This window comes from Agelaius phoeniceus (genome assembly GCF_051311805.1).
Source record: "Agelaius phoeniceus isolate bAgePho1 chromosome W unlocalized genomic scaffold, bAgePho1.hap1 SUPER_W_unloc_2, whole genome shotgun sequence".
NCBI lineage: Eukaryota > Metazoa > Chordata > Aves > Passeriformes > Icteridae > Agelaius > Agelaius phoeniceus.
Genome location: NW_027509867.1, coordinates 9,184,132 through 9,211,938, shown reverse-complemented (window position 1 = coordinate 9,211,938; position 27,807 = coordinate 9,184,132). Strand labels below are relative to the sequence as shown.

Sequence of the window (27,807 nt, the reverse complement as noted above, 5' to 3'; positions counted from 1 at the left end):
CGGCCCTTTATCTTCTACCGATGTCTCTGGTGTCTCTTGTGCTGCACAGGCCACCAGCCCAGGTGCCCTCAGTACCCTCGGGGCACAGAGAGTGTCTCCCCGCTGTCGGCCATGTCGGGGCTGCCCCCGGTGTCTGCCGACTCGGGACTGGCTCAGGGTTCCTGAGAGGCTCCCAGATGGACAGAGACAGCACCCATATAGGTAAACTGAATCACCCTGGGATTTTGGAGGTAATTACAAATGGGCCTGAAGGTGAGAATTTTGGTGTCACAGATGAAGAACAAGAACCAGTGACACGGGCTGAAGAGGCTCCTCCATATAACCAACTGCCCCCAGAGGAAACACGCTATGCTCTTTTCACTGATGGTTCCTGTCGCATCATAGGGATGAACAGGAAGTGGAAAGCAGCCGTATGGAGCCCCACACGACAGGTCGCTGAGGCCACTGAAGGAGAAGGTGGATCAAGCCAACTTGCTGAACTCAAAGCCATTCAGCTGGCCCTGGACATTGTAGAAAGAGAGAAGTGGCCAAAGCTCTACCTCTACACTGATTCATGGATGGTAGCCAATGCTCTGTGGGGATGGCTAGAGAGGTGGAATGAGTCCAACTGGCAGCGTAGAGGAAAACCAATTTGGGCTGCTGAAGACATTGATACCAGGGTAGGGAGGCTACCTGTGAAGGTCCACCATGTAGATGCTCATGTCCCCAAGAGTTGGGCTAATGAGGAACACCAAAACAACAAACAGGTAGATCAGGTAGCAAAAGTAGAGGTGTCGAAGATAGACTTAGATTGGCAACAGAAGGGGGAGTTGTTCCTAGCTTGATGGGCCCATGATGCCTCAGGCCATCAGGGCAGAGATGCCACCTATAAGTGGGCATGAGACCGAGGGGTGGATTTAAGCATGGACAGTATTTCTCAGGTTATCCATGACTGTGAGACGTGTGCTGCCATCAAGCAGGCCAAGTGAGTGAAGCCCCTATGGTACGGTGGGCAGGGGTCCAAGTACAAGTATGGGGAGGCCTGGCAGATTGACTCCATCCCACTGCCCCAGACACGCCAGGGCAAGCGCTACGTGCTGACCATGGTGGAAGCCACCACTGGATGGTTGGAAACCTACCCTGTGTCTCATGCTACTGCCCAGAACACCATCCTGGGCCTTGAAAAGCAAATACTGTGGAGACATGGCACTTCTGAGAGGATTGAGTCAGACAATGGGACTCATTTCAAGAACAGTCTTATCAACACCTGGGCTAGGGAACATGGCATTGAGTGGGTGTACCATATCCCCTACCATGCACCAGCTGCAGGCAAAGTGGAGAGGTACAATGGACTACTAAAAACACAGCTGAAAGCTTTGGGTGGGGGATCTTTCAAAAATTGGGAGCAGCATTTAGCAAAGGCCACCTGGTTAGTTAACACCCAAGGTTCCACCAACCGAGCAGGTCTTGCCCAGTCTGAGTCCCTGAATATAACAGATGGAGATAAAGTCCCAGTGGTGCATGTCGGAGGTTTGTTAGGGAAGACTGTGTGGATCAATTCTGCCTCGAGTACAGACAAACCCATTTGTGGGGTTGTCTTTGCTCAGGGACCAGGTTGCACATGGTGGATAATGCAAAGAGATGGAACAACACCATGTGTACCTCAGGGAGATCTGATTGTGGGGTGAGAATGATATGCAAATATCACTATTTGTTGGATGTTACTGCCATTGTCTGTACATTACACCATACAGACATGAGACAGAAGGAAATGTGTAAGTGCTGAAGGTCTGGGCAAGTGGAAGATGGAGAAGGAAATATGCAAGTGTCGAAGGTCTGAGCAAGTGAAAGATGGAGCCTTGAGTGAGTAAAGTGAAAGGGGGGAATCCTGCAGCTCTGTAGTATAGGGCATGGATTCACTCGTCCAGTGTGGGGATGTGATGAGGGCATGATGGGTATTGCTTGTAAATTTTGGGGGAGCAGATGGAAATTTTGTGTGAATAAATGCATGATGTGTGGTAGTATGTTGATGATATGGGGATAAGGGGTGGAATGTCTTAGGGTGACGTTATGATGCTTGTATCCCCATTCATGTGTTCTGTTAATGTTGGCTATTATGTTCTGTACCTTTAAGACCGGCTCTGAAGCGGGAAAGTTTTGTTTTGGTTTTCTTATCAGCCTGGCGGGACACAGAGACTGCAGCTTTTGCTTTTGCTGCTTTTGCTTTTCGCTTTGCTCTCTCGCTCTTGCTTGCTTCGCTTCTGCTTGCTTTTGCTCATTAGCTAGTTTAGCCAAACTGTCCTACTTGCTTCCTGGACTGTTTCTCCTTTCCTTTTTCTGACCATTTTGAACCTGCTACGGACTGGGACCTGGGAAACACCAAGAGTCTGCACCTTGTGGCCTGCAGCAGCTGCCCCAGCGCTGGAGGGACTGAGAACAGAGCAACCACCCCCAAGAGAGAGTTTCTGAATTTGTCATTTTTTTCAGAGCGGTGTCATCTGGTATTGTTCATTTTGTGTGCTGGGGGGTGCTGTGCTTGTTAAATAAACAGGTTCTTTCCACTCCTCTCCGAGGAATCCTTCCCGAACCAGTTGGGGGGAGGGGCTGTGTGGGTTTGCTTACTGGAGGAGCCCTAATTTGGAAATTCTCCTCCAAATTTGCCCTAAACCAGGACAGAGACCAAGAAGAAGAAGGAGAAAGACTGGACAACACCCAGATTTCTCCATCTTGCCTCCTGAACCCCCATTCTAAAAACTCCCAAAAATCTATTTTTCACCCCATGACTAACTATTATTCTACTTAGAATTTCGTGGCTTGCAGATCTTCATATAAAGGTTGGTAATTTTTTTTTCCATGGGTCAAAATCCAAGTTACAGGGGTCATGGGCTCTGTGCCAGCGTCTCTGAGCCCCCTGGGCAGGGGCTAGAGCCCTCCAGGGCAGCCAGAGGAATTTCCTGGGTTCTGACACTTACCAGTAACTCTGTGTGGGGATTTGCATCCCTTGTCAATAACCCAAAGGAAAACAATTTAAATGATGCCTTCACTTAGGCCAGGGATCTTGCCTCAAGTCCCTGAAGGTCTAAAGTTGAGGTTCTCCCTGAAAATTCCTCAGTGCTGGCTGGAGATCTGTGGATTCATTGAAGCTCTAGGCTGATCTTCTGGCTGGCTCTCCAATTTACTGCCACAAAATCTCCAAAATACTGGAACAAGACTCCTTAACACTAATTTGGTTTAAAGAGGCATAATTTATTCAGGCCTGAGGTCACACAAAGGATACTCCTAACCATTCGTGCACACATGATTTTACAAGTAAGCAATTTACATATTACAATTTACCCATTACCATCAAGCTCAGATTCAGTCCTTGTTTTGTCTATTCCTACATTCTTGAGCCGGATGTCCTTCTTCTTCTCTTCCAACTGTTCTTGCTGGGAAAAGCAGTTTTTGTGTGCCTTGTTTCTCTGCTGAAAGTTCACAGGCCCAGTAAAAACTAAATTAATTCCTTTGCTGTCACATAGCACGGAAGCCTCTCTCCAGCTTCCTTCCCTGAGCCCTCCTGCTCCTGCAGAACCACCCTGATAATGGATCTGCGTGTGTTGGACATGGTGGCTGTCACCTTGACGTGGCCAACACTCACCTGGACGGGCTCCTGGCAGGTGTCCAGGGTGACGTGGCAGCACGCAGTGGTCCCGTTGGTGGTGAAGGATGTTCTCATCTGGGACATGCGGTGGTAGGTGTCCTCCAACCTGCCCAGGTGAGCTTTGAGCAGGGACAGCTCCAGGCCCAGCTCCATGGCAAAGCGGTTGTAGTCCAGGGGGTTGGAGAAGAAGATGGCCACGGTGAAGGTGGGGGCCTCATAGACCAGGACTCCACAACAGCCACGGAACAGGGGGCTGGAGAACTGGCAGGTGTCAGAGGAGCCTGGGGGCACGGAGGGGCTGGGGGGGATGGAGCTGTGCCCGCTGTAGAAATAGGTCCTGGGGAGGAGAAACAGGGGTGTGCCATCAGGGGAGGATGGTGAGACCACCAGTGTCACAGACATCTTTTATGAAAAATCCTTTTCTTGGGATTTTTCCTCCTGAGAAGCTGAGAGGCCTCAGGAACAAAATGTAAACAATGGTTATCTGCTGCTGTGGTATGCACCAGGTGCATCTGTGATTGGTCTCATAGTGTTATTTCTTATTCATGGCCAATCACAATCAGCTGGCTCAGACTCTCTGTCTGAGACACAAGCTTTTGTTATTCATTCTTTCTTTTTCTATTCTTAGCTAGCCTTCTGATGAAATATTTTCTTCTATTCTTTTAGTATAGTTTTAATATAATATATATCATAAAATAATAAATCAAGCCTTCTGAACCATGGAGTCAGATCCTCGTCTCTTCCCTCATGCTAAGACCCCTCTAAACATGGTCACACACCAGGAGATGCTGGTGGAGCAAGTGGTAGGTGGTGGAACCAGCAGGAGACAGTCTCAGCACCACTGGGAGGTGCTGGGAGCACTGGGAGGTGCTGGGGGCACTGCTGGGAGGTGCTGGGAGCACTGGGAGACAAGTAGGAGATTGACCAAGCCCTAGGAGATGCTCCCACCGTGGGATGATGACCCCACCCTGTGGTGGTGTTCACAGGGGTCTCAGGATGAGGGAAGAAATGAGAATGTTGACTTTATGTTTTAGAAGGCTGATTTATTATTTTATGATATAGATTACATTTAAAGAAAATGATATATTAAAACTTACTAAACGAAGAGAAGATTTCATCAGAAAGCTAGCAAAGAATAGAAATTATAATAAAGAAAGCATAGAATGATAATAAAATCTGGTGACTGACCAGAGAGTCTGAGACAGCTGGACTGTGATTAATTATTAATTAAAAACAATTACATGGGACCAATCAAAGATGCACTTGTTGCATTCTACAGCAGCAAATAATCATTGTTTACATTTTGTTTTTGAAGTCTCTCAACTTCTCAAGAGAAAAAATCTTAAGGAAAAGATTTTTCATTAAATATGTCTGCGACACCACCCTGTCCTGGTTTGGAATGGGAGGAAAATTCAGGGAAGTGATGCAAAGCTTTTTGTGTAACTGACGGGCTGCTGAACCCCTGAGAAGCTGGGCACAACTCTGTGAAACACACACATTAAAAACCAAAAACCCCAAAAACTCTCTCTTTCCTTTCCAATCAACAAAACGCAGCAAACCCCAACCTCAACCCCCATCTCAACCAAACCAAGCCAAACAGTGTCACCGTGATATTTTATGGAAAATCCCTTCACCAGGATTTCTTCTCCTGGGAAGGTGGGAAGCTTCAGCTTCTCCCTGTTTTGCTGCTTTGGAATGTGATTTGGAGGATTGCTTACCCAGCATGGGAATTGTTTTAATTTAATCACCAATCCCAGTCCAGCTGTGTCAGGACTCTGGTCAGTCACAGGTTCTTATTATTCATTCTTTTCCAGCCTTCTGATGTATCCTTTCTCTTTCTTTAGTTTAGTTTTAGTATATCATTTGTTTTAATATAATATTGAGGGAACTCACGACATTCCTCTGGCTGCCCTGGAGGGCTCCAGCCCCTGCCCAGGGGGCTCAGAGACCTTGGCACAGAGCCCAAGATCCCTGTGCCTTTGATTTAGCCCTTGGAAAAAACAATTTCCAACCTTTATAGGAAGAATTACAAGTCAAGAAAGTTTAAGTAGAATAATAGTTAGTTTATCACGGGGTGAAAAATAGATTTTTGAGATTTTTAGAATGGGGGCTTGAAGTCCAAAGATAGAAGAATTTAAGTGTGCCTTGTCCCTTTTCCTTCTTCTTCCTTCCTTCCTTTCCTTCTTCCTCCATCTTTTAAGTGATGTTGGCATTTTTAGATTAGTTTAGAGTAAACACCCACTGTCTAACATAGGTGATAAGTATTGAGAAGTTATTGTAAATAGTGTACACGTAGTTTTTAGTATAAAAAGATAACACCACCCCAAGGATGGGCAGGGTGCCTCAGCCCGACCTGCCAGACAGAGCTCAGCGAGGCAAAAAAAGAATTTTATAGATAAAAACACCAATAAACAACCTTAAGAACAGGAATAGAAGAGTTCTGACTCCTTCTTCAACTACAGGGCTGGGAAAAGAGACTTTCTAACACATCTCGGGGTCACTGTGACCAGCAGAGATTCTGAGATAATATAATATCATAAAATAATAAATCAGCCTTCTGAGGACATGGAGTCAAATTCAAATGTAATGTTAACCCTTTCAGTGCCTCAATCCTCCCTCAAATGAGAAAAAACCCCAAAATACAAACATGTAAAAGAACAGCATAAAGTCATCAAAGTCAGTGTAGAAGAAGTCCCAAATAAGAAAGAAAAAGAAATGCCTTGTTTTTTAGAGCTAAAATCCTCTCATAAGCAATAGAGAAAATGCTCTTTTTCCTTGTAGCACATAAAACTATAAAGAGATAAAAGTGTATCAAATTGATATCAAACAAAAGCCTCCATACTAAAATAAACAAATGTTTATGGAGCTAAAATCCTCTTATAAGCTATAGAGAAAAGACTCTTTTTCCTTATAGCCCATAAAACTATAAAGAGATGTGTTCAAATTAATATCAAACAAAAGTCTCCATACTAAAATAAACAAATGTTAAAATAGCTGTAATTCCATAAAAAGTTTAAACAGAAAAAGAGTAGTCCTATGCTTCCAAAAAAAAAAAGAAAATCTCTATTCTCAAAAATAAAAGTAATTTTAAAAATAGACAATAAAGAGAATTTTTCCTTTTAAACAACTCATCTTTAAAACAATCATCATAAATCAATATAACCCATCAATAAGCTATGAAAGTGCTTATAACAATAAGAAAAATTTCATCATAGCAAAATTCCACAAAGAACTGTTGTTCGTAACCAATTAAGAACCACAAAAAACCCTGTTTCCTTTCCTCTTATAAAAAAGTCTCCATAACCTTAAAAGAAAAGACTTCTCTCCCTCAGTAAACTATTTTAAAAGTCGTAAACTAACTAAAAATCTTAAGTGTAATTTCTTTACATTATCAGTGAGGAAGAAAAGTTGTGAGAAGCAAAGTGCTCTAAAAGGTTTGTTTTAATTCTTACTATTTTTTTGCTTCTAATTACTTCTAATAAAATTTGCTTTATACCTTCTTAAAGTTTTAAAACTACTTTATCTTTCTCCTAATCCTATCTCACAACAAAAACTAAATGTATCAGTAATTAGCCAACACCAAACCTACCACATTCTTTAGTACATCAGCCAAAAAAACTTCAAATTAAAAAAATCCTTAATTAGCAAACCTAAACCACAACACACAATTAGCTTTTCCACCCAATTTCAAACTAAAACCACCACATACCCAGGGGTCCTCCCATGCCTTCCCCTCACCTGGGGTTCTCCAGGGTGACATTCCGGGTGCTGTTGGATATCTGGATCTCCACAGCCCTCTCCAGGAAATTCCACATCTCGGCACGCGATTGGCTGCTCCAGGGGGACAGAATCTACTCCTCCAGTCTGGGGTTTCCTCAGATCTGGGATCGTGACCTTGGAGACAGAATTTTCTCAGCTCTGGGGTCTCCTTGAATCCGTAATCTTCTCACTCCAAGGTCTCCTCCTCAGCTCCAGATTCTCTCTGTTCCAGAGTCTTCTTCCTGAATCTAGGATCTTTTCCGCAGCTCTGGGGTCTCCTTGGATTCAGAATCTTCTCAGCTCTGGAATCTTGTTCCTGTCTCTGGGAAATTCTTGAATCTGGAATCTCTTCAGATCTGGAATCTCCTCAGATTCAGTGTCTCTTCGGATCCAGGGTCTCCTCAGCACTGAAATCTTCTCCTCAGCTCCGGGGTTTCCTCAGTCCCGGGCTCTCGTCAGCACTCCTTGGATTCAGGGAGATCCTGGATCCAGAATCTCCACCCCAGCCCCTGACCTTCCCTGTGGTCTCCCCCTCTGAGCACCTTCTGGGTCTCCGCTGGTGTTGGGAATGTCCTGGGGCAGGGAAATCCCTCCCCTGGCTGGAAAAATCCTAAATTACAACTTCCTGGTGATAAAATGGAACCAACTTCCTGGTGGTGAATCTGGGGCAAAGTCCTCCAGGGCCTGGCACCTTCAGCTGGTGTAACTGGTTTAACTGGCTGAATTGTCTAATGTAACTTGTTTAATTGATTTCTCTAATTTAAGTAATTTAATCTAATCTATTTTACCAGATCTAACTCAGCTGGTTTAAATGTTTTAAATTATGTAAATGGTTCCACAATAAGTTTATAACTGGTTCAACCGGTTTAACTGGTTCATCTAATTGAACGAGTTTAATTGGTTTATCTAGTTAAACTGGTTGAATTCTCTCACTGCCTGAATTGGTCTAAGTGGTGTAGCTGACCAGAGGAGCAGATGATTGGCTCAAAGCAACCCAGTGGGGAGTGGTGGGTGATTTGTGGAAAAAAACTCCTCAACTTGTAAAAGATGTAAAGCTGGTATGATTTATTTCATTGCTGGCCATGCTCCCCAAGGACATGTGCACCCCTGAAAATTCCCAAGTCTACTTTATCCCCTAATCTGTGCATTTGCATTAAAAATATGCCTATGTATTCAACTTATCAATTTTATGAGCCTGTGCAGTTCTTCAGTCATGTAGTTGTAATTTGGTGTTTATAACCCAGATTCAGTTTTTCTGTTTGCTTCAGTCTCAAGATCAGCAGGGAGCCTCTTCTTATCTCCAGCATTACTTTCTTGCCACATTCACATTTTCTGAAAAATCCCTTGGCCCAGGATTTTTCTCCCGGGAAGCTGAGAAGCCTCAGAGGAAAAGGAAAACAATAATTATCTGATTTGCTTCTCCTGTATTTTGCTGCTTTGGAATGTGTTTGGAGATTGTTTATCCAACAGGTGACTGTTTCATTGGTTTCATGTGATTTGTTTTGACTTATTGACCAATCAGGGTCAAGCTGTGTTGGAGCTCTGGAAAGAGTCATGAGTTTTCATTATTATCTTTTTAGCCTTCTGTAAGTATCCTTTCTGTATTCTTTAGTATAGTTTCCTATACTATTCTTGAATATAATATAGTATCTTAAAATAATAAATTAGCCTTCTGAGGACATGGAGGCAGATTCATCATTCCTTTCTTCATCTGGGCACCCTGCAAATCAAATACAATATTTTCTGAGTTGCCTTGAGTCTCCTTTGTTCTCTCTCTGCAGGCCTTTTGGCGAGCATGCAAGTTAAAAGACTAAACAAAAAAGTAAAAAATTGGTTTCTACCCTGAGTTAAATTTCCAATCCCCTGCTTCATTCCTCCCTTTTCTAGAAACAAGTAAATTATTTTACTTAGTACAAATTTCTACGATAATAGGTGTCCCTTAATGCTTTGCCATGTACATTTGATAAGGAGGTCAACACTGCTATTTGCTGTAGTATTCTCCAATTCCAAATTAGCACTAGATAACCCTAAACTCGCCCTAACTAATACCAATAAATTTGTAAGGCTGCCAACAACAGTCTCCTTGGTTCCACAGTGTCACAACAAACCCTTTGCTCCATGGGGTTCATCGGTGTAACATGGACGCCCTGATTCCATGAGGTTGTGTAGTGTCACAATGATCTCCTTGGTTCTGCAGCCCTGCTGTGGCTGCTGTGTAACAATGGACCTGTGCTACCATGAGGTTCCATAGTGTCACCATGGTCCCTTTGGTTCCACAAGGCCTTGCTGGGCCACAATGGCCCCTTGGTTCCAAGAGCTTCCATCCTGTCAACAATGATCTCCTTGGTTCCACAGAGTCACAATGGACCCTTGGTTCCATGGGGTGCCTGGCCTCCCACAGCCCCTCACAGACTCTTATGGCCCTTCATGGCCCCTCACAGCCCCTCATGGCTCCCTCACAGTTCTCCATGGCCCCTCATAGCTCATGGCCCCTCATGACCCCTCACAGCCTCTCATGGCTCCCTCACAGTTCCCCATTGCCCTTCATGGCCCCTCACAGCCTCTCACAGCTCATGGCCCCTCACAGCCCCTCACGGCTCCCTCACAGTTCCCCATGGTCCCTCACAGGCTCCCCATGGCCCCTCACAGTTCCCCAAGACCCCTCACATCCTCTCACAGCTCATGGCCCCTCACAGCCCCTCACGGCTCCCTCACAGTTCCCCATGGTCCCTCACAGGCTCCCCATGGCCCCTCACAGTTCCCCAAGACCCCTCACAGCCCCTCACAGCACTTCATGGATCCTCACAGACCCTTATGGCCCCTCACAGCCCCTCATGACCCCTCATGGCTCCCTCACAGTTGCCCAAGACCCCTCACAGCCCCTCACTGTGGATGCCATGGGACAGAGAGAGAGAGAAACAGCAAGTGTTTCTCACAGCAGCTTGTGAGAATTATTAGCAAGTTGTAAGAATGTGAGAACTTAAGTAGAAACAATCTGCAGGTGGTGTTCTTCTACTTCGTCTTTCTCTTCTTCTCAAGGACAGTGTATAAAGAATGTTTTTTGTTAACTAGCCAATCAAATAGAATATATCGTATCACTCTATAAAAACCGCACGGTTCTCTTGAATAAAACCTTCTTTTAGTCTTTCTGCAATACTGCCTCCTGTCTGTTCCTATGGCATTCTCGGCGCAAGAGTGACACCTCACGGCCCTTCATGGACCCTCACAGCTCAAGGCTCTTCACGGCCCCTGAGCCGCCTCCGGCCTCGCCATTGGCAGCGCTCTTTGCTGCTCGCCAATGGCGACCCGAGTCTGCAGTGACGTCACCGGTCGCCGGGCAAAGGACGGCCTGGGGCTGAGGTGCCCCGGGCTGGCCGGGAATGGGGTCCGAGGGTCCCCGGGCTCATGGAAACGGGGGATCCAGGGGCTGGGAGAGGAGGATACCCGGGAAAGGGGGTGCAGGGGGTGACGGGGCAGGATAAGGGGGTGCAGGGGGTCCTGCAGCTGGGGAAGGAGATGCGAAGGGTCCCAGTGCCCAGGAATGGGCATTCAAGGGGGTCCCCGGGGGGCTCCCCAAAGCCCCTCCCAGGGGGCAGCAGGAGCTGGCTCAGGAGCTCTGGGCAGAGAAAAAGGGGTGACCCCGGCTTGCGGGGACATGGGGGACTCACACACGCTCCCGGGGGACACGACCCCCGGGGACCCCCCCTCACCTTGTCCCGCAGGGGAGGCCGAGCCCCAGCCCAGGCAGACGAAGCCCCCGAGCCCCGGCAGCATCTTGGGGGGCGTGCGGGGCCGGGAGGGGCAGGATCCGGGAAAGGGCGGCGGCTGCCGGGTTCCGCGAGTGCCTGGAAACCACGAAGGCGGCGGCAGCGTCTGTGACAGCGGCGCGGCCTCAGTTGCCTGAGAACGCGGCCCTGGCTGCTTGTGCGCAGCCTGGGCTCCTGCAGGCGGCTTCACTGGGCGATTCGCCAGGGGAATTGTTCGCGGAGCATTGGCCTCTGCAAAGTTCCTGAGCGTGCAGAGCACTGGCCTCTGCAAGGAGGTCATCAACGTGCAGAGCACTGGCCTCTGCAGAAAGTTCCTGAATTTCCTTTGAAGGTAAAGATTGACTCAAGTTGAACTTTTTGGTTTTGTCTCATCTGCACTCTGAGAGAGAATGCCAAAGGGAAATACAGGATGGGATAATGCCCGTCTTCTGGTGCAGCAGTTCAGTGGCCTGCACTGTCACAGACATGTTTTATGAAAAATCCTTTCCTTTGGGTTTTTTCTCTTGAGAAGCTGAGAGACCTCAGGAACAAAATGTAAACAATGGTTATCTGCTGCTGTGGAATGCAACAGGTGCATCTGTGATTGGTCTCCTAGAGTTGTTTCTAATTAATGGCCACTCACAGTCAGCTGGCTCAGACTCTCTGTCTGAGACACAAGCTTTTGTTATTCATTCTTTCTTTTTCTATTCCTAGCTAGCCTTCTGATGAAATCCTTTCTTCTATTCTTTTAGTATAATTTTAATAGAATATATATCATAAAATAATAAATCAAGAGTCAGATCCTCATCTCTTCCCTCATCCTAAGACCCCTGTGAACACCACCACAATGCACAGCTGAGTGGATGAACAATATATGCTCTACTGATTGTGCTTTTTTTTTTTTGCACTGAAGGAATGAAACATTTTCTAAATGTACTGGTCTATACTTTTTTTCCTGTATAGTGGTTGCTTAAACTGCTTAAAGGTGAATGAAGTCTGTTCAAGTTTCAGTGGGTTGTTATCATCTGGTTATTAAAATTATTAGGGAGAGGCCTGTGAATTATGGTGCAAATGAGACCATATGCCAAAATCAATAGTCTGGATTTTATGTAACAGTAAATAGGAGGAAGAGAGAGAGAAAGGAAAAGAAAAAGAAGCGGGGGGGGGGGGGGGGTGGAATGGGGGGTTGGGAAGAAGGCAAGAAAGAGAGTGACAGAGACAGATTAAGTGAAAAACATCACCATTCCATGGATCCCATTGGCATACCATTAAATCCTCTTCTGGTCTTCTCTGTGGTGAGGTCTGGCAAAAGGTAAGACTCCAATGGATTCCTGCAGATTTGGGCAGGGTGGGACCTCCCAGGTGCCTCCCTGGGGTGGGGCAAGTTGGACTCTGTCTATTGCTACTTTCAAATAATATAAAATCTTTAGCATCTGTCTGTCCTTTGAGTCTGCCATCAATTGGCTTCTGGATTTTCAGATCTGTTGTGTTACTTTGCGTGCCCTGCAGTCGTCTGGTGCAAGGCCTCAGGAATGGGTCTGGGGGCACTGTGGAGGTCTTTGATGGAAGGTTTGTGTGCAAACCTGGCCTCAGCAGACGAGTCTGTGGCTATGACTTGCCCACCTTGAAGCCAGACAGAGCTGATTTTCAGGACAGCTGCTGGGTTTGGCTTTGTTGTGGATAGGTTTTTCTCTGCAGCCTTATTTACTTCTCCCCAGACCTGAGCTAATGGGACAATAGTGTCACCTTGATCTTGTCTCAAGTTCCCTTAGGCAGCTTAACTCACAGTCCCAAGTTCCAGTCAGGAGACATTTTCAGGGAGGGGTGGACTTCGGTGGTCGCAGCTTCTTTATACAGTTTTGTCACAATGGGCAGAAAGTCCTTTATGATGATATTTAAGCCATTAGCCATAACATTCCAGTCTCTCACGAGTGTCTCAGCTGTGAGGAACAGCTGAGAGAGCAGGGGTGCTTTAGCCTAAAGAAGAGGAGGCCCACTCTAGCTATCTTTAAGTAATATTTAAGCTACAGCTTTGTCTGTTCCAACTATTATTAATGTTCAGATTTTTAGCTCCAGGTTTCAGTACGATCCATCTTTGAATTGCACAAGGCAGCCATATAGTTCAAATAAAGTCCTACTAGAGGCCTAACTATACTAGCTACTTAGACCAAACAAGCTCTTAGCTACTTTCAAATAATATAACATTTTTAGCACCAGTATATCCCTAGAATCTGCCATGAATTGGGTGCTGGATTTTCAGAGTTCCATTGTTGCTCCTTCCAGTTTTGTTGAGGCATTGTCGCTCATCTGCGACATCCTCCCTAGGAAATGGCATCAGGATTGCCAAAGAAGACACCAACACCTCGTCTTTTGTCCAGGGAAGGACTGAAGCCTGATACTGTGAGTAGCCCCTGGGGCTGTGTTCAGGCTGGCAGTGCCCTGGTGTCCCTGCTCTCCCTGCCCCTGTTGTCCAGCAGTGCTGTGGAGCTGCAGAGCCCCTCCCCAGCCCTTTGTGCCTGCTCCTGCTGCTGGGGCTGTCCTGGTGCAGTAGGGAACACTGTGGGATGCTTCAGTTGTGCCTTGCCTGGCTGTGCCAGCAGAGCCAAGTGAAACCAATGTACAGATGAAGCCCTGAGCATGTGTTCTGTCCCTTTCCCTTTGCCACAGGAATTCCTTCTGTCAGGCTGAGCACTCACCTGTGCTGCTCTGACCATCTGCCCTTGGGCACCTGGGCATGTGGGGGGGAAGCTCAAACTCTGCCCAAAGCCTTGAGAGCTATAGAATATTAATCCCGATGTTTCCGGGTGTGTCCTGCCTGGCTTCGTCTGGCCCTTGCTGCTGGACCAAAGGCTGCAGCTGTGGCGTTTTCACATCAGAGATACCTTTGGCCGGCTGGATGCTGCAGCTGGGCAGTCGGAACAAATCCAGGCAAAGTAGGAACTCAGTTTACCTCTGGTGGAAAAGGTTCAGGCAACAGTGAAGAGAAAAGAATGGATTCTATTGTAGAGTCTTAATCCAGAGTTTTATTTTAGGGTGGTAGACCTCTGAATGTGGTAACAGCTCCCAGAGAGACACCGGCCGCGTGGTCTCGTGTCCTTTTAAGCCCCGGGGACAGGGGGAGGGGAAGGGACAGGTGAGGGCCAACCAGGTGTGAGGAGGGGAAGGATCAAGGGATGTAGATGCTTGGACAGGCCAATGAACCCGGACCTAAGGGGCATCTTTTGAACTTCTGCCAACCACAGGATGCCCTTGCTGGAATGTTAAGATTGATGGACAGCTCTTAGCAGGAGGGCAAAAGGGAGAGGGGAAAGGCTGGCACACCTTGGGGGAATCACACTGCAACAAAAGTGTGTACTGTGACCATACAAAGTGGCAATATGACATCACAGAGAGGGTTTTGAGATATCACTGAGGGGGTTGTGACATCACACAGCTTTCTGTGACATCATAGTGTGAGGCCATAGAGCAGATCTTGCCATCATAGAGGGTGGCTCTGTGACATGAAGGAGTGGGTTGTGACATCACCAGGTGGCTGTGTAACATCATAGAGCAGGCTGTGACATCACAGAAAAAACTGTGACATCACAGTGTGACTCTGGCATCAGAATCATCTGTGACAACACAGAACAGCTGTGTAACATCACAAGGGACTGTGTGACATCACAGGATGCTGTGTGACATCCCAGGGGCTGTGTGAGGTCACTGGGGAGGTCACTCTGCCCCGGCCCCCCTCACAGTTCCCCCCAGAGCAGTCCAACCCTGCTCGTGCACAGCGGGGTCCCCTGTCCCCCCGGGTCCCCCCGCCCCCGGCGCCGCAGCCTCCCCCAGAGGATGTTCCACGAGATCGACCCCAGAGCCTGACACGGGGACGGGGGGCCGGGGCCCTGGGGGTGGCACAGGGGGACAGGGACCCCCTGGCAGCGTCCCCATGTCCCCCAGGGCCAGAGCCTGGGCCAGGGCTCCTTCACCCTGCTACCAACGAGGCCTTGAGAGCGCTGAAAAAATCCCCAGCAAGGGATCAGCAAAAACCAGATTTAATTTTAAGCAACAGCAGCACAAAGTTCCTTGGCAAGAGTCACTCTGCTCCTGACTGGAGACTTCAGGCACAGCAGGGAAACAAAGCAACAACAAAACCAAACAAAATCCAGGCAAGGAAAACAGAAATGAACTGAGAACTGTCCCTGTGTGTGTGCGTGACACAAGGACAGTGAGAGCAACGATAAAAGGAATATGGCCTAAAGGTTCAAAGAGCTCAAACTAAACAGGACTTAACTTACACCTTAACTTTAACTGATACCATCAATTTCACAATTTAGCAAAAGAACAGCACTTAAGAGTATTTAACCTAACTTATAACCTATGACATTGCAATTTAACAAATCTAATAATTAAACTTAAATAATAATTTAAATTAAACTTAACAACTTAGAAAAAGAACAACTCTTAGGAGCATTTAACTTAGTTTAGACCTTTTGATTTAACCTTACTTACTGATGTTTGGATATCTGACTGACACAGCTATCCAAGGCTCTCAAGCCCCTCAGAGAGCAGATTTCTGCCACAATGCCCCAGCATGGGCACTCCTGTGTGCACACAGACACAAAGAGTCAGTGCAAGGCACCTGGGAGAAATTCCCTGAGGGCAGGAAATGCTCCCTGTGGATCCTTTGGCATCTCCCCAGAGGGTGAAGGGTTGAGCCTGGAGGAGAGGGGGGATCAGCCCAGGCTCCGTCGTTGTTGGGGATCCCCGAGTGCAGCAAACGGGAGAGTTCCCGGCTGGGAGAGGCCCCACTCAGAGGGAGTCGCTGGCCCAGGAGAGCTCCAAGGGCTCCTTTTGGAGCGCTGTTTGCAGGGCCCCAAGAGAGGGGCTTCAGTTCCAGCAATGGTTCATCCTGGCCGCACTTGGCACCAACAGCTTTCTTTGGCAGTGTGAGAACAGGGATGTTGTGCCACTGAGGGAACAAAACCAGTTCCCAGGGCTGCTCCTCCAGAAAGCAGGAGCTGGTTGGGCAGCAGCAGTGCCTGGAGCAGACAGTGTTTGTGATGAGCTGCAGAGGAGCTGAGCCCAGGGGCTGTTGGCCAAGGCCAAGCCCCAAGGAGCATTTCTCAGCTGGCAGGGCGGCCTGAGAAGGGGAGGGGGGAATGCAGCAGCACAGGGCCCATGGAACCAAGGGAGCATTGTGACACTGTGGGGCCCTGTGAGACCAAGGGACCATTGTGACACTGTGGGGCCTCATGGAATCATGGAGAACACTGTGACATTGCTGGGCCTCATGGAAACAAGGGGACAGTTCTGATGCTGTGTGGCTTCATGGAATGTTGGGATCATTGTGACACTGAGAGGACCCATGAGACCAAGGGTCCATTGTGACAGCACGGGGCCTCATGGTACCGTGGAGACCATTTTGACACTTTGGGGTGTCATGGGACCAAGGGGCCATTGTGACACTGCGAGACCCCATGGAGCCAAAGGTTCATTGTGACATTGCAAGGCCTCATGGAACCATGGGGACACCATTAAGACACTTCATGGCCTCATGAAGCCAAGGGGCCATTGTGACACTGTGGGGCACCATGGAACCAAGGAGACCATTGTGACACTGAGGGGACTCATGGAATCAAGGAGACCATTGTGATGCTATGTGGGCTAATGGAATAGGGAAAGCATTGTGACACTCTGAGGCTTCATGGAACCAGTGAGACCACAGTGACCCTGGGAGTCCCCACACAACCAAGAGGACCATTGTGATACTGTGGGGCCTGGTGAAACCAAGAGGCCTTTGTGACACTGCAGGGCTGCATGGAACCAAAGGTCCAGGGTTATATTGCAGGGCCTTGTCATCAGTGGTCTATTGTGACACTGTGGAGCCAAAGGAGACCATTGTGACACAGCAAACCCCCAGGGTCCAAAGGTCCATTGTGACCTTGCAGGGCTCATGGAACAGAAGAGTCCTGTGACATTGTGGGGCCTGTGGAACCACAGAGACCATTGTGACACTGCAAGGTCTCATTAAACCAAGGTGTCATTTTGACACTATAGGGAACCATAAAATTAAGGGAACATGGAACAGGTCTGGCTGCTTTGGCCTCCTAGGCTCCCTTATGGATCCAGCTATCCATGACATAGTGAGGGTCTCTTCTCATCTGCTGCTGAAACACTGGGGCTCCATGCTTTCCTTCCTATGGAAAAAAAGTGTCCTTTTCGGCCAGATGCCTATGGCCAAATTTGGGTTCCACCTCCAACATTCCCTGTTGTGACAGACTTGAGGAGATTCTTGGCTCAAAACATTTCATGTATGGGGTATGAAAGGGCAGGTCCAGCCTTGCCCTGCCGTGGAAGCCCAGCCCTGCCCTGCCCTGGAACCCCAATCCCCCCAGAGCCTCTATCCCAGCCCAGCAGTGGCTGCCAGTCCCTGGCACAGCACAGGCAATGCTCCACAGCCACCTCTGCAGCCCCAGCCCAGCTCCTGAGGGACCAAATGAGCCCAAGCCCCACCTGGGGGAAGGGCCCAGGGAGACCAAAGGGTATTGAAGGCTGACCACAAGGCAAGCACACATCTTGACCCTGCCTCCTCTTGGAATTTCCATTTGAACCCCATTGGAATCCAGGAGTTGGTAGTTGTGTGTGTGTGCTTCTCTAATTTTTTTTTTTGTCTTTCTCTCTGTGTCTTCTTCTTTTGCTTCTGACTTCTTGCAAATTTTGATTAACTTTAAATTGAACAGGTGAAAACTTTGTGAAGTTGAAGGGCCAAGTTAATGGTTTGAGAAGTGTTTTTTGTTGATTCGATATTGTATTTAACATTTTGCCAAAGTTTCTCTGATTTTCTAAATTTGCCAGTAAAGTCTATTTTGTTGCTTTGAGCTCCTGACAATCCCTTGTTGGTGTTTCTCCAGCACATCCAACTCAGAGGACACAAACAATTGTAAATTCCTTTTAAATGTCTCCTTGAGAGAGTTGTTTGGGGGATGGGAGTCAGGGCTTGTGTGTCCTGCTTGGCCCAGCCCAGGCAGGGCTTTCCCAGCCACATTCCACACTCCATTGCCCAGCTGGAGCCGCTGCTGCCTCTGAGTTGTGCTGCCCCAGCCCCAGGGACGCTCTCCTTGTCTGCCCATTCCCCCACGGTCTCTGGGCAGGGATGGCCTCACTGGGGGCTGCTGACATCCTCAGCAACTTGGAGGCTGCTGCTGAATTTCCCTGCTCCAGAGGCTTGTTCAGCCTTCAGCTCTTCAGTGCAGGAATTCAGTGTCCCTGGGCTCATGAACATTCAGAACACCTGAACAATCCAAGCCTCTGGGAATCATTTGATTTTAATTTTCAAATCCTTTGTGGTTAAGTAATCTCAGTAGTGTATTCAAAGTGAATACATGATATTTAAAAAGACAGTGAGAAAACATTTTTTAGGTTCCGTTTAGTTTTTTTTTCCTGTGAATTCATTGAGACCTGCAATCTCCAACTGACATTGAATCCAAGTACCTCCTCATGCAGTTTGAATAGATATGAAAATCAAGACTCTTCATGGCTGACAATCAATCAGACTCTGTCCCCACCCCCAGCCCACCATTTCCCCCATCCAAGCCCTGGCACTCAGAGCAGCCTTGTGCAAATCTGAGCTCCCTCCAGCCCAGGCTGCACCTGCAGCTTTCAGCTCCTTGGCTCCAACTCCCACCTGCTTTCCTTGCAGAAGGAGCTGCCCGAGACACAGAGGGATGTTCATTTCTTGTCAGCCAACAAAGCCAAGGGAAGGCACAGCTCCATCAAATGCAAAAGTCATTCCTCTGCTGGATATTAAATCCACTTTGCACAGCAGACAGTCTCAGAGCAATGGAAAACACCTTCTGCGCCCAGCACAGATCCCAAGGTCCCCCCAAACCCTCCCTGCCCCGATTCCGCCCAGATTTGCTCTTTGCACACACAAGTCACAGGCTGAAGTCAGGAGCTCCCTCCATGCCCAGAGGGAGGAAAAGAGAGAAAGGGGATGAAGAGCTCTCCTGTGCAGAGCCAAGGTCCAAGTGCAGCCCCTGCAGTGGGAACCACAACTCATCAGGTTTGTGTCCTTTGGGCTCAGGGCCTGGTGACACTCAGAGGCACAGAAAGGTTTCTTGCCAACAAACACAAGTTGAACATTTGAAGAGTTTAATAACCATCCCAGCTCTTCCCTCAGCTGTCTGGGATGCCCCAGCCGCATCTGACATGTCCACCATCCCCCACGGCTTTCTGTACAGAACAGTTTTAGGCAAAGACATAAGAAAAATTCAGTGATAAATAGAGACACTATTAAGATGGTGACTAGTGTGGTATTTATTTGAACTTCATAAATATTGGGCAATCCCTGCAGCTCAAAGCATGAAACCAGTCATTTGACAGGCACTTGAATGCCCAGAGAGCATCTGGAGGAGGAAATGTGAAAGCAGCAAGGTGGACATAGGTCCAGCTGGTCTAGTGAAGGGGTGTCCTTAGACATGGGCATTTAAACAGGAGAGCTGGAAACACCTGAAGGAAGAGGGAGAGGAAGTAATACAGTGGATATTGGTGACACAAGTCCACATGAAGACCAGCATTTCTTCTCCTTCTGCCATCAATACACTTCCAGGAACTTCGTTTTCCTGGTCGGAAAATTTTGCCATTTCTTTAAAGTACCCAAAAAATAAAGATTTGCTGGTATATTATGAAACTAACTGGTATTAACACTTGTGTCCCTTTCCAGGCTGACATCAGCTGTGTGCCCATGAACAGGCAGTGCCACTTGTGCCCTGAGGTGCCCAGCTGGGATTGGATGTCTCCCAGAGCACCTGAGGGAGAGCAGAGCACCTTGCAAGCTGCAGGTCCATGACAGCCCCGCAGGGCTCCTGTCCCATCAACATCTGCTCTGCTCCAGTCTGAAACAGGGCCCAGCATGGTGCCGGGATCATCAGAGAGCTGAGTTGTGTGCTGGAATTCAATGGCCTCCCCATCCTGCAGCAGCCCTGCATTTCCCTGCTGCAGCCTTGGTCTCCAGCCCAGCCATGGAGGCTCTTTGGGCTCTGGAGTGTTGCTGCAGCCCCCAAGGGCAGCTGAGCTCTGCCTTTGGCACAGTCAGGCCTGGCCAGCGCAGGCCATGCTCAGCAATTGCTTGTGTGTGCCTGGCCTTGCTGTCAGCCCCGTGAGCGGCTGCGTGGCCCCTTTGTGGCCCTGTGCTGGCCCAGCCATGGTGGCCCAGCCCCTGTGCAGGCCCAGCCCAGGCCAGGAGCATTGCGGCTGGGAACGGCCCCTGTGCCGTGGTGCCCACAGCAGCCTTGGGGCTCTGTGCCCCATGGCCTCCCTGCTGGGCAGCCTCTGCCAGCTCCTGCAGAGCCCGTGGCACCTGTGGGGCTGCACAGACAGCCCTGCCCCGGGCTCTGCCGGTCTCTGGGCCAGCAGAGAGGCAGCCAGGGCTGGCCATGGCCGGGAACAGGCCCTGAGTCCCGCAGGAGGATGGAGCTGGGCCACAGCCAAACTCAGCCCAGGCCACAGCTGGGCTCAGCAGCCAGGGCTGCCAACGCATGGGCACAGAGGCTGGCGCTGACAAATGTCCTGGGCCCCCTCCCTGCTCTGTCCATGCCACCAAGGGCACAGAGCAGCCTCCTCTCTGGGCCACTTGCCTGTTTGCAATGCCTTGCACAGGTGCTGGCCCTGCCCCACAAGGCCTGGCCTGAGTCCTGCCCCTGCACGCTCAGCCAGGCTGAGATGGACACTGATGGTTTCTGGGCCAGGCTCTCGGAGCCCAGCCCAGCTCCCTGCAAGCTCTGCCAGCTGCCCTGAGCTCTGGGCAGCACCAAGGGCCTCTCTGAGCCCAGCCCAGCCCAGCCGGCTCTGGCCCCACAGCTCTGCTCAGCCCAGGCTGCTCTGGCCACTGGCCCCACGGCCTCAGCCCCTGCCAAGGGCACAGCAGCAGCTGCAGCTGCCACAGGACTCAGCCCCAGCCATGGGGGAAGGTGCTGGGCCAAGGCCAAAGGAGGCTCCCTGGCTGCCCTGCTCCCCTCGGCCTGAGGTGCTGAGAGCTCTGCAGCCCCTGCTGCCATCCCATCTGCCCAGGGCAGCACAAGAGCCCTGGCCTTGGGGACCTCAAGAGCTGCTCCTGCTCCAGGCCCAGGGCCCATGCCAAAGCTGGGGCAGCCACAAAGCTGTGCCCATTTCTGTTCATTGCTGCTCTGATGGGGATGGATCCTCAGCCACTTGGAGGTTGCTGATGAATTTTACTCCTCCAGAGGCCTTGTCTTTTTTGAGCTCTTCAGTTGAGGAATTCAGTGAGCAAAGCTCATAAATAATTGTTTGAAACACTTGAAAAGAAAAGCCCATGGGAATAATTGAAGTTTTCAATTGTTCTGTGGTTAATTAGACATATTTCAGAAGTGTATTCAAAGTGAATATGCTATATTGCAAATAATGCAGAGTGAATAGTTTTGCCTCTTTAAGTTTTCTTTTCCTGTTTATAGATTGATATCAGCAATGTCCAATAGATATTCGCCCCCAGCACCTCCTCATGCACTCTGAACAGATATGAAAATCAAGACCCTTCATGGCTGACAATCAATCACACTTTGTCCCTATCCCCTCCCCACCATTTCCTTCACCCAACCCCTGGCACTCAGAGCAGTTGAGGAATGGAGTCACATCCAGGGGTGTCCCCAGGGCTCGGGATTGGGGACAGATCAATTCAATCTCTTTATTGCTGATCTGGATGAGGCCACCGAGGGCACCCTCAGTCAGTTCCCAGGTGAGCCCTGGCTGGGTGGGAGTGTGGCTGTGCTGGAGGGCAGGAAGCTCTGCAGAGGGATCTGGACAGGCTGGAGCCATGGGCCCAGGACAATTGGATGAGACTCACCAAGGCCAAGGGCCAGGTCCTGCCCTGGGCTCACAACCACCCCAAATCCCTGGCATGCCCTGCCCCTGATCCCCACAGCCTGTCCTGTTTCCTTCATCCCTGCATTGCCAGGGACTCTCTGGGACAAGGGAGCTCTGCTCTGGGGATGGAGGGAGGTGCAAGTGCCACCACTGGACTGGGAACCACAACTCATCAGGTTTTTGTCCTTTGGGGGTCAGGAACTGCTGAGACTCAGAGGCACAGAAAGTTTCTCTTCATGGCAAAAACACCATGGTTGAACAGGACACAATTTAATAAAAATCACACTCTTCCCTGAGCCATGTGCAACGTCCCAGCAGTGTCTGATGAGTCCACCATCCACAAGGGATTTCCATCCTAAAAGTAATTTCAAACAAATGTGGGTCTGTGATCGATATAAACACAATTAAGTTCTTGTATCAGGATGCTCATCCTGGAGTGGGGGCAAAACAGCTCCAACAATTCCTGATTTGCAAAGCTGTCGGTGGTGGATGGAGAAGGGAGGTCAGGCTGCTCTTGGTGCTGAGGAAATGCTGAAACCAGCCTGACTCATTTCATCTCCTCCTGTCCTGGCTGATCTCCCCTCTTTCCCCTTCCACCCATTGGCTTTTGTCTCCCACCAGGCCCCCGGTGAAGAGCCTGGCTCTGTGTTCTCCATCCCCTCCTCGCTGGCACTGCCAGGCTGGGATGAGGAGCCCCTCAGCCTTCCCTGCTCTGGGCTGGACAAGCCCAGCTCCCTCAGCCTCTGCTCACAGCCCAGGGGCTCCAGCCCCACCTTGGAGGCCCTTCCCAGACCCTGCTCCAGCTGCCAGACATCTTTCCTGCCCTGGGCAACCCAACCCAGGCCACAGTGACCTGGATAATCCCCGTCCTTGATGTCCTGGTCACACAGCCCTGGCCCCTTGTCCCCATGTCAGGCTCTGGGGTGGATCCTGTGGAACATCCTTTGGTGGAGGCTGTGGCTCCAGGTGGGCCGGGGGGATCCCGGGGGACAGGGACCCTGCTGGGCATGGACAGCATTGGACTTGTTGGGAGAAACTGTGAGGGGGAGCTGGGGCAGAGTGACCAACCCAGTGACCTGACACAGCCCTGCTGGGATGGCACACAGCCCCTCTGGGATGTCACAGCCCATTCTCTAATGTCACACAGCTGGTCTCTGATGTCACAGCCAAGTCCGTGATGTCATAGTCTGCTCTGGGATGTCACAGCTGGCTCTGTGATGTCACAGAGGCAGTCTGTGATGTCATAGCTGATCAATGACCTCACATTACCCACTCTGTGATGTCATAGCCCACTCTGTGACCTCATGTTACCAGATGATCAATTGCCTACACCAGGTGAGCTCACACCTGGAGCTTGTTCTCCACATCCCCAGGCCTATGGAAACCACACAGTGCCCATTGTGTGAGAAGGGGAACTGGAAGTTCAGCAGCCTCAGGGTCCTGCCAGCTCAGCCAGGCCCACTGGAACATTGGGGTTTTCAAGTTTTCAATATTCTGGGTAAGAGAGTGAGGCAGTAACAAAACATCTACACAGCAATTAGGAAGGGCAGACTTTGGCCTGTTCAGGATGCAGATTTGGGGAGTACTAAATAAGGTACTGATTTTTTTAAGGGAAACAGCCCTTAAAAACAAATGGGGTCTGGGATGGGTGGACACATTTCAAGAAAGTAATTTTAAGGGGGAAGGAGCAGCCTGTCCCAGTGTGGCAAAAGATGAGCTGGTGAGGAAAATGACTGGCCTGGCTGCCCATGGAGATTTTGTGGGAACTCGGGAAAGAAAAGGATACATGAACTTTTGACAGAAGATCAGGCAACTTAGGAAGGGTTTAAGGATGTTGTTAGGTTATGCAGGAATAAAAGATCAGATGTGAAAGCTCAATTAGAGCTTAACCTGGCCCCTTGTGCGAAAAATAATAGAAAATGTTTCTATAAATAAATTAATTTCAAATTATAAGATAATGAGAACCTCTACTCTTTTTTGAGTGCAGTGGGGAATACAGTAACTTAAGATAAGGAAAAGGCTAAGCTACTTTACACTTGTTTGCCTCACTTTTCAATACAGGACAGGTTGTCCTCAGGACAAGTGTTCTCCTGAGCTGGTGGATGGGCACAGGGAGCAGAACAGCCCCCTGGAATCCAGGAGGAAGCAGCTGCTGACCTGATGAGCCACTCAGATGCTCACAGGTGTGTGGGATCAGATGGGATCCATCCCAGGGGGATGAGGGAGCTGTGGATGAGCTCCCCAAGCTGCTCTCCATCATTTACCATCAGTCCTGCCTCAGCAGGGAGGGCCCAGAGCACTGGAGGTGCCAGTGTGAGCCCATCCCCAGGAAGGGCTGGAAGGAGGAGCTGGGGAACTCCAGGCCTGTCAGCCTGACCTGGGTGCCTGGCAAGGTTATGGAACAGATCACCTTGAGTGCCACCACAGGGCACCCACAGGATGGCCCAGGGATCAGAGCCAGCCAGCGTGGATTTCAATACCTGCATTGATGATCTGCATGAGGGGATTGAGTCCATGATCAGCAAATTTGCAGATGGCACCAAGCTGGGTGTGAGTGGATCTGCTGGAGGGTAGGAGGGCTCTGCACAGGGCCCAAATCCAACAAGGTGAGGTTGAACAAGTCCCAGTGCCGGGTCCTGCACTTTGGCCACAACAACCCCTGCAGCACTACAGGCTGGGGACAGAGTGGCTGGAGAGCAGCCAGGCAGAAAGGGACCTGCAGGGACTGATGGACAGCAGGCTGGACATGAGGCAGCAGTGTGCCCAGGTGGCCGAGAAGGCCAATGGCTCCTGGCCTGAATCAGGAATGGTGTGGCCAGCAGGAGCAGGGCAGGGATTCTTCCCCTGTGCTCAGAACTGCTTGGGCAGCACCTCGAGTGCTGTGTCCAGTTCTGGGCACCCCGATTTAGGAAGGACATGGAGGGGCTGGAGCATGTCCAGAGAAGGGCAACAGGGCTGGGGAGGGGTCTGGAGCACAAGTCCTGTGAGGAGGGGCTGAGGGAGCTGAGGTTGTTTATCCTGGAGAAGAGGAGGCTCAGGGGAGACAAGGCACTGCCAGGGCCCAGGTTGGACTTGATGATCTCCAAGGTCTTTCTGAGCCTTGCTGATTCTGGATTCTCTGAAACCACCCTTGGAGCAGTTGCAGGATGAGCCCTGGGCCTCCTCTTCAGCAGCTCCAGCAGCCCAGGTCCCTCAGCTTCTCCTGCCAGCCCCAAAGCCCATCCTGTCAGTCCTGCAGAGCCTCTGCAGCTCCTCCTCACTGCCCAGAACAGGGAGCCCCAGAGGCAGACACAGCAGCCCAGATGTGCCCCGCTGGCCTGGGGTGCCTCTGGCAAGGGAGCAGCAGCAGGCACTGCAGGAGCCTGCAGACAATTCCTGCAGCACTTGTAGGATGATCCTGCTGCCCAAGGGACGTTCCCATGGGGCCAAGTCAGGAACTGCAATGGGGAGTGGGGCCAGAGGGGAAAGGGCAAACAGGGATGGGCTGTTTGCAGGGGAGGGAACCGGGCTGGGCAGTGGGTAGAAATTTGAAGCAGGAAGAGTGGAGAAAGCAAAGGTTCATCCAAGGAAATGCTCAGGGCAGTTTGGGGGTGGCTGCCAGGCAGCCCTGGCTCTGAGCAACAGCGTCTGCAGTGGCACAGGAAACTCCCAGCTGATGGGAACAAACTTTCTGGCTGAGTGCAGAGGCCAGGACAAAGCTGAGTGGTTTCCCTGGTGTCCCCCAGGCCTGGCTGGCCCCAGGGGCTGATGGCATTTGTGCTCCCTCAGGTTCATGTCCCCACAGCAACAGCATGGGGGTGCTGTCCCTGCTGTGTGCAATGCAACCAGGGGCTGCTGAGGCAGTGCTGCCGTGTCTGTGCCTGCAAGGATGGGGCACCTGTGTGAGCTGGGGGAGAGGCCAGGGCTGCAGAGGGGGGATGTTGTTGGCAGCTGCATGAGGACGCTCTGGGACGCTGCCCTGGGCTGTGCAGCGCACTGGGCATGGATCAGCCCCTGCTCTGCTGCTCCTTCCCGTCTGGCCCAGGGCCCTTGCAGAGCCCCAGCCATGCTGTTTGCCCCCAGCCTGCCCACGGCCAGCCTGGGGCTGCTGACGGGGGTTTCTGTGCTGAGCCTTGGCCTGGCCGTGTTCTTGAGAGAGCCTGGGCAAGGAGCCTGGAGCCCCCAGGGCCTGGCCTGAGGCGTCAGCGCTGCCCCAGCAGTGCCATGGCCTGGCCCTGCTGCAGCCCCGGCACTGCCACCCCCAGGGCTGTGCCCGGCCCCGAGAGCACTCAGGCCCTGCAGCAACACCAGGGCCACCAGGGCAGCGGGGCAGGGCCACGGCAGCAGCACTGGCAACACCAAGTGCTGCTGCTGCTGCTGCTGGGCACAGCTGCTGGGCCAGCACTGATCTGCCCCAGCTCTGCACACAGACATTGCTGCTGCAGCTCCAGAGAAGGCAACAAAAGGGCATCTCTGCAGAAAACTCTGCTGGGAGATCCTTTAGTTCATTTAAGGACACCGAGAGCACAGCCCTTCATTGACACAGTCTGTGGTCACAGGGAAGGTGGAGAGAAACAAAATGAGAAATGGCACAAGTAATGATATTTATTTGTGAACAATACGAAAAAGTTACAACAAAGGAAAAAAAATTCATAATCCAACAAGAAGAATCGAAGATGATTTTTATTACAAGTGGTTTGCAGAAATTGGTCAGCAGTTTAATACTTCTGAAACCATCTAGTTGTCAGTCTCCACACTGCAGCTTTGAGCTCCTGGTTCCTCAGGCTGTAGATGAGGGGGTTCAGGGCTGGAGGCACCACCGAGTAGAGAACTGACAGGGCCAGATCCAGGGATGGAGAGGACATGGAGGGGGGCTTCAGGTGGGAAAACACTGCAGTGCTGATGAACAGAGAGACCACGACCAGGTGAGGGAGACAGGTGGAAAAGGCTTTGTGCCGTCCCTGCTCAGAGGGGATCCTCAGCACAGCCCTGAAGATCTGCACATAGGAGAAAACAATGAACACAAAACATCCGAATGCTAAACAGGAACTCACAGCAATTAGCCCAAGTTCCCTGAGGTAGGATTTAGAGCAGGAGAGCTTGAGGATCTGAGGGATTTCACAGAAGAACTGGCCCAGGGCATTGCCATGGCACAGGGGCAGGGAAAATGTATTGGCTGTGTGCATGAGAGCAGTGAGAAAGGCACTGGCCCAGGCAGCTGCTGCCATGTGGGCACAAGCTCTGCTGCCCAGGAGGGTCCCGTAGTGCAGGGGTTTGCAGATGGACACGTAGCGGTCGTAGCACATGATGGTCAGGAGGCAAAACTCTGCTCCAATGAAGAACATAAAGAAAAAGAGCTGAGCAGCACATGCAGTGTAGGAGATGTTGCTGGTGTCCCAGAGGGAATTGTGCATGGCTTTGGGGACAGTGGTGCAGATGGAGCCCAGGTCAGCGAGGGCCAGGTTGAGCAGGAAGAAGAACATGGGCGTGTGCAGGTGGTGGCCGCAGGCTACGGCGCTGATGATGAGGCCGTTGCCCAGGAGGGCAGCCAGGGAGATGCCCAGCAAGAGGCAGAAGTGCAGGAGCTGCAGCTGCCGTGTGTCTGCCAATGCCAGCAGCAGGAACTGCCTGATGGAGCTGCTGTTGGACATTTGCTGGGGCTGCACATGGGCATCTGTAAGAAAAGTAATCATGGAATAATTGGGTTTGGAGAGGACTTGAAATATCTCAGCACAGCCTGGGGGCACTTTCCCCCCACTGCCTGCCCAGGGCTCTGCTGCCTGGAGCTGTCCCTGCCAGCAGCTGCTTCCCTGTGCCCAGGGCTGGGCCCTGCCAGTGCTGCCA

General features: G+C 50.4%; 2 protein-coding genes across 2 annotated transcripts in view; both read right to left on the bottom strand.

The window, feature by feature from the left end:
- LOC143692713 (uncharacterized) overlaps positions 1 to 27,807 on the bottom strand; it is a 452,855-nt gene that overhangs the window by 144,254 nt on the left and 280,794 nt on the right. The window lies entirely within an intron of this gene.
- On the bottom strand, positions 19,461 to 27,614 carry LOC143692736 (olfactory receptor 14J1-like). Its single transcript, XM_077172979.1, has 2 exons — positions 26,719 to 27,614; positions 19,461 to 19,491 (listed from the first exon to the last, which is right to left on the bottom strand). Exons 1-2 carry the CDS (start codon positions 27,612 to 27,614, stop codon positions 19,461 to 19,463), a joined length of 927 nt encoding a protein of 308 aa, XP_077029094.1.

Coding starts and splice junctions, on each gene's coding strand:
- LOC143692736 (XM_077172979.1), bottom strand. CDS start 27,614: ATGTCCAACAGCAGCTCCATCAGGCAGTTCCTGCTGCTGGCATTGGCA. Junction 19,492..26,718: donor CAGGAGCTCAAAGCTGCAGT/GTGGAGACTGAC, acceptor TGGGCATTCAAG/TGCCTGTCAAATGACTGGTT.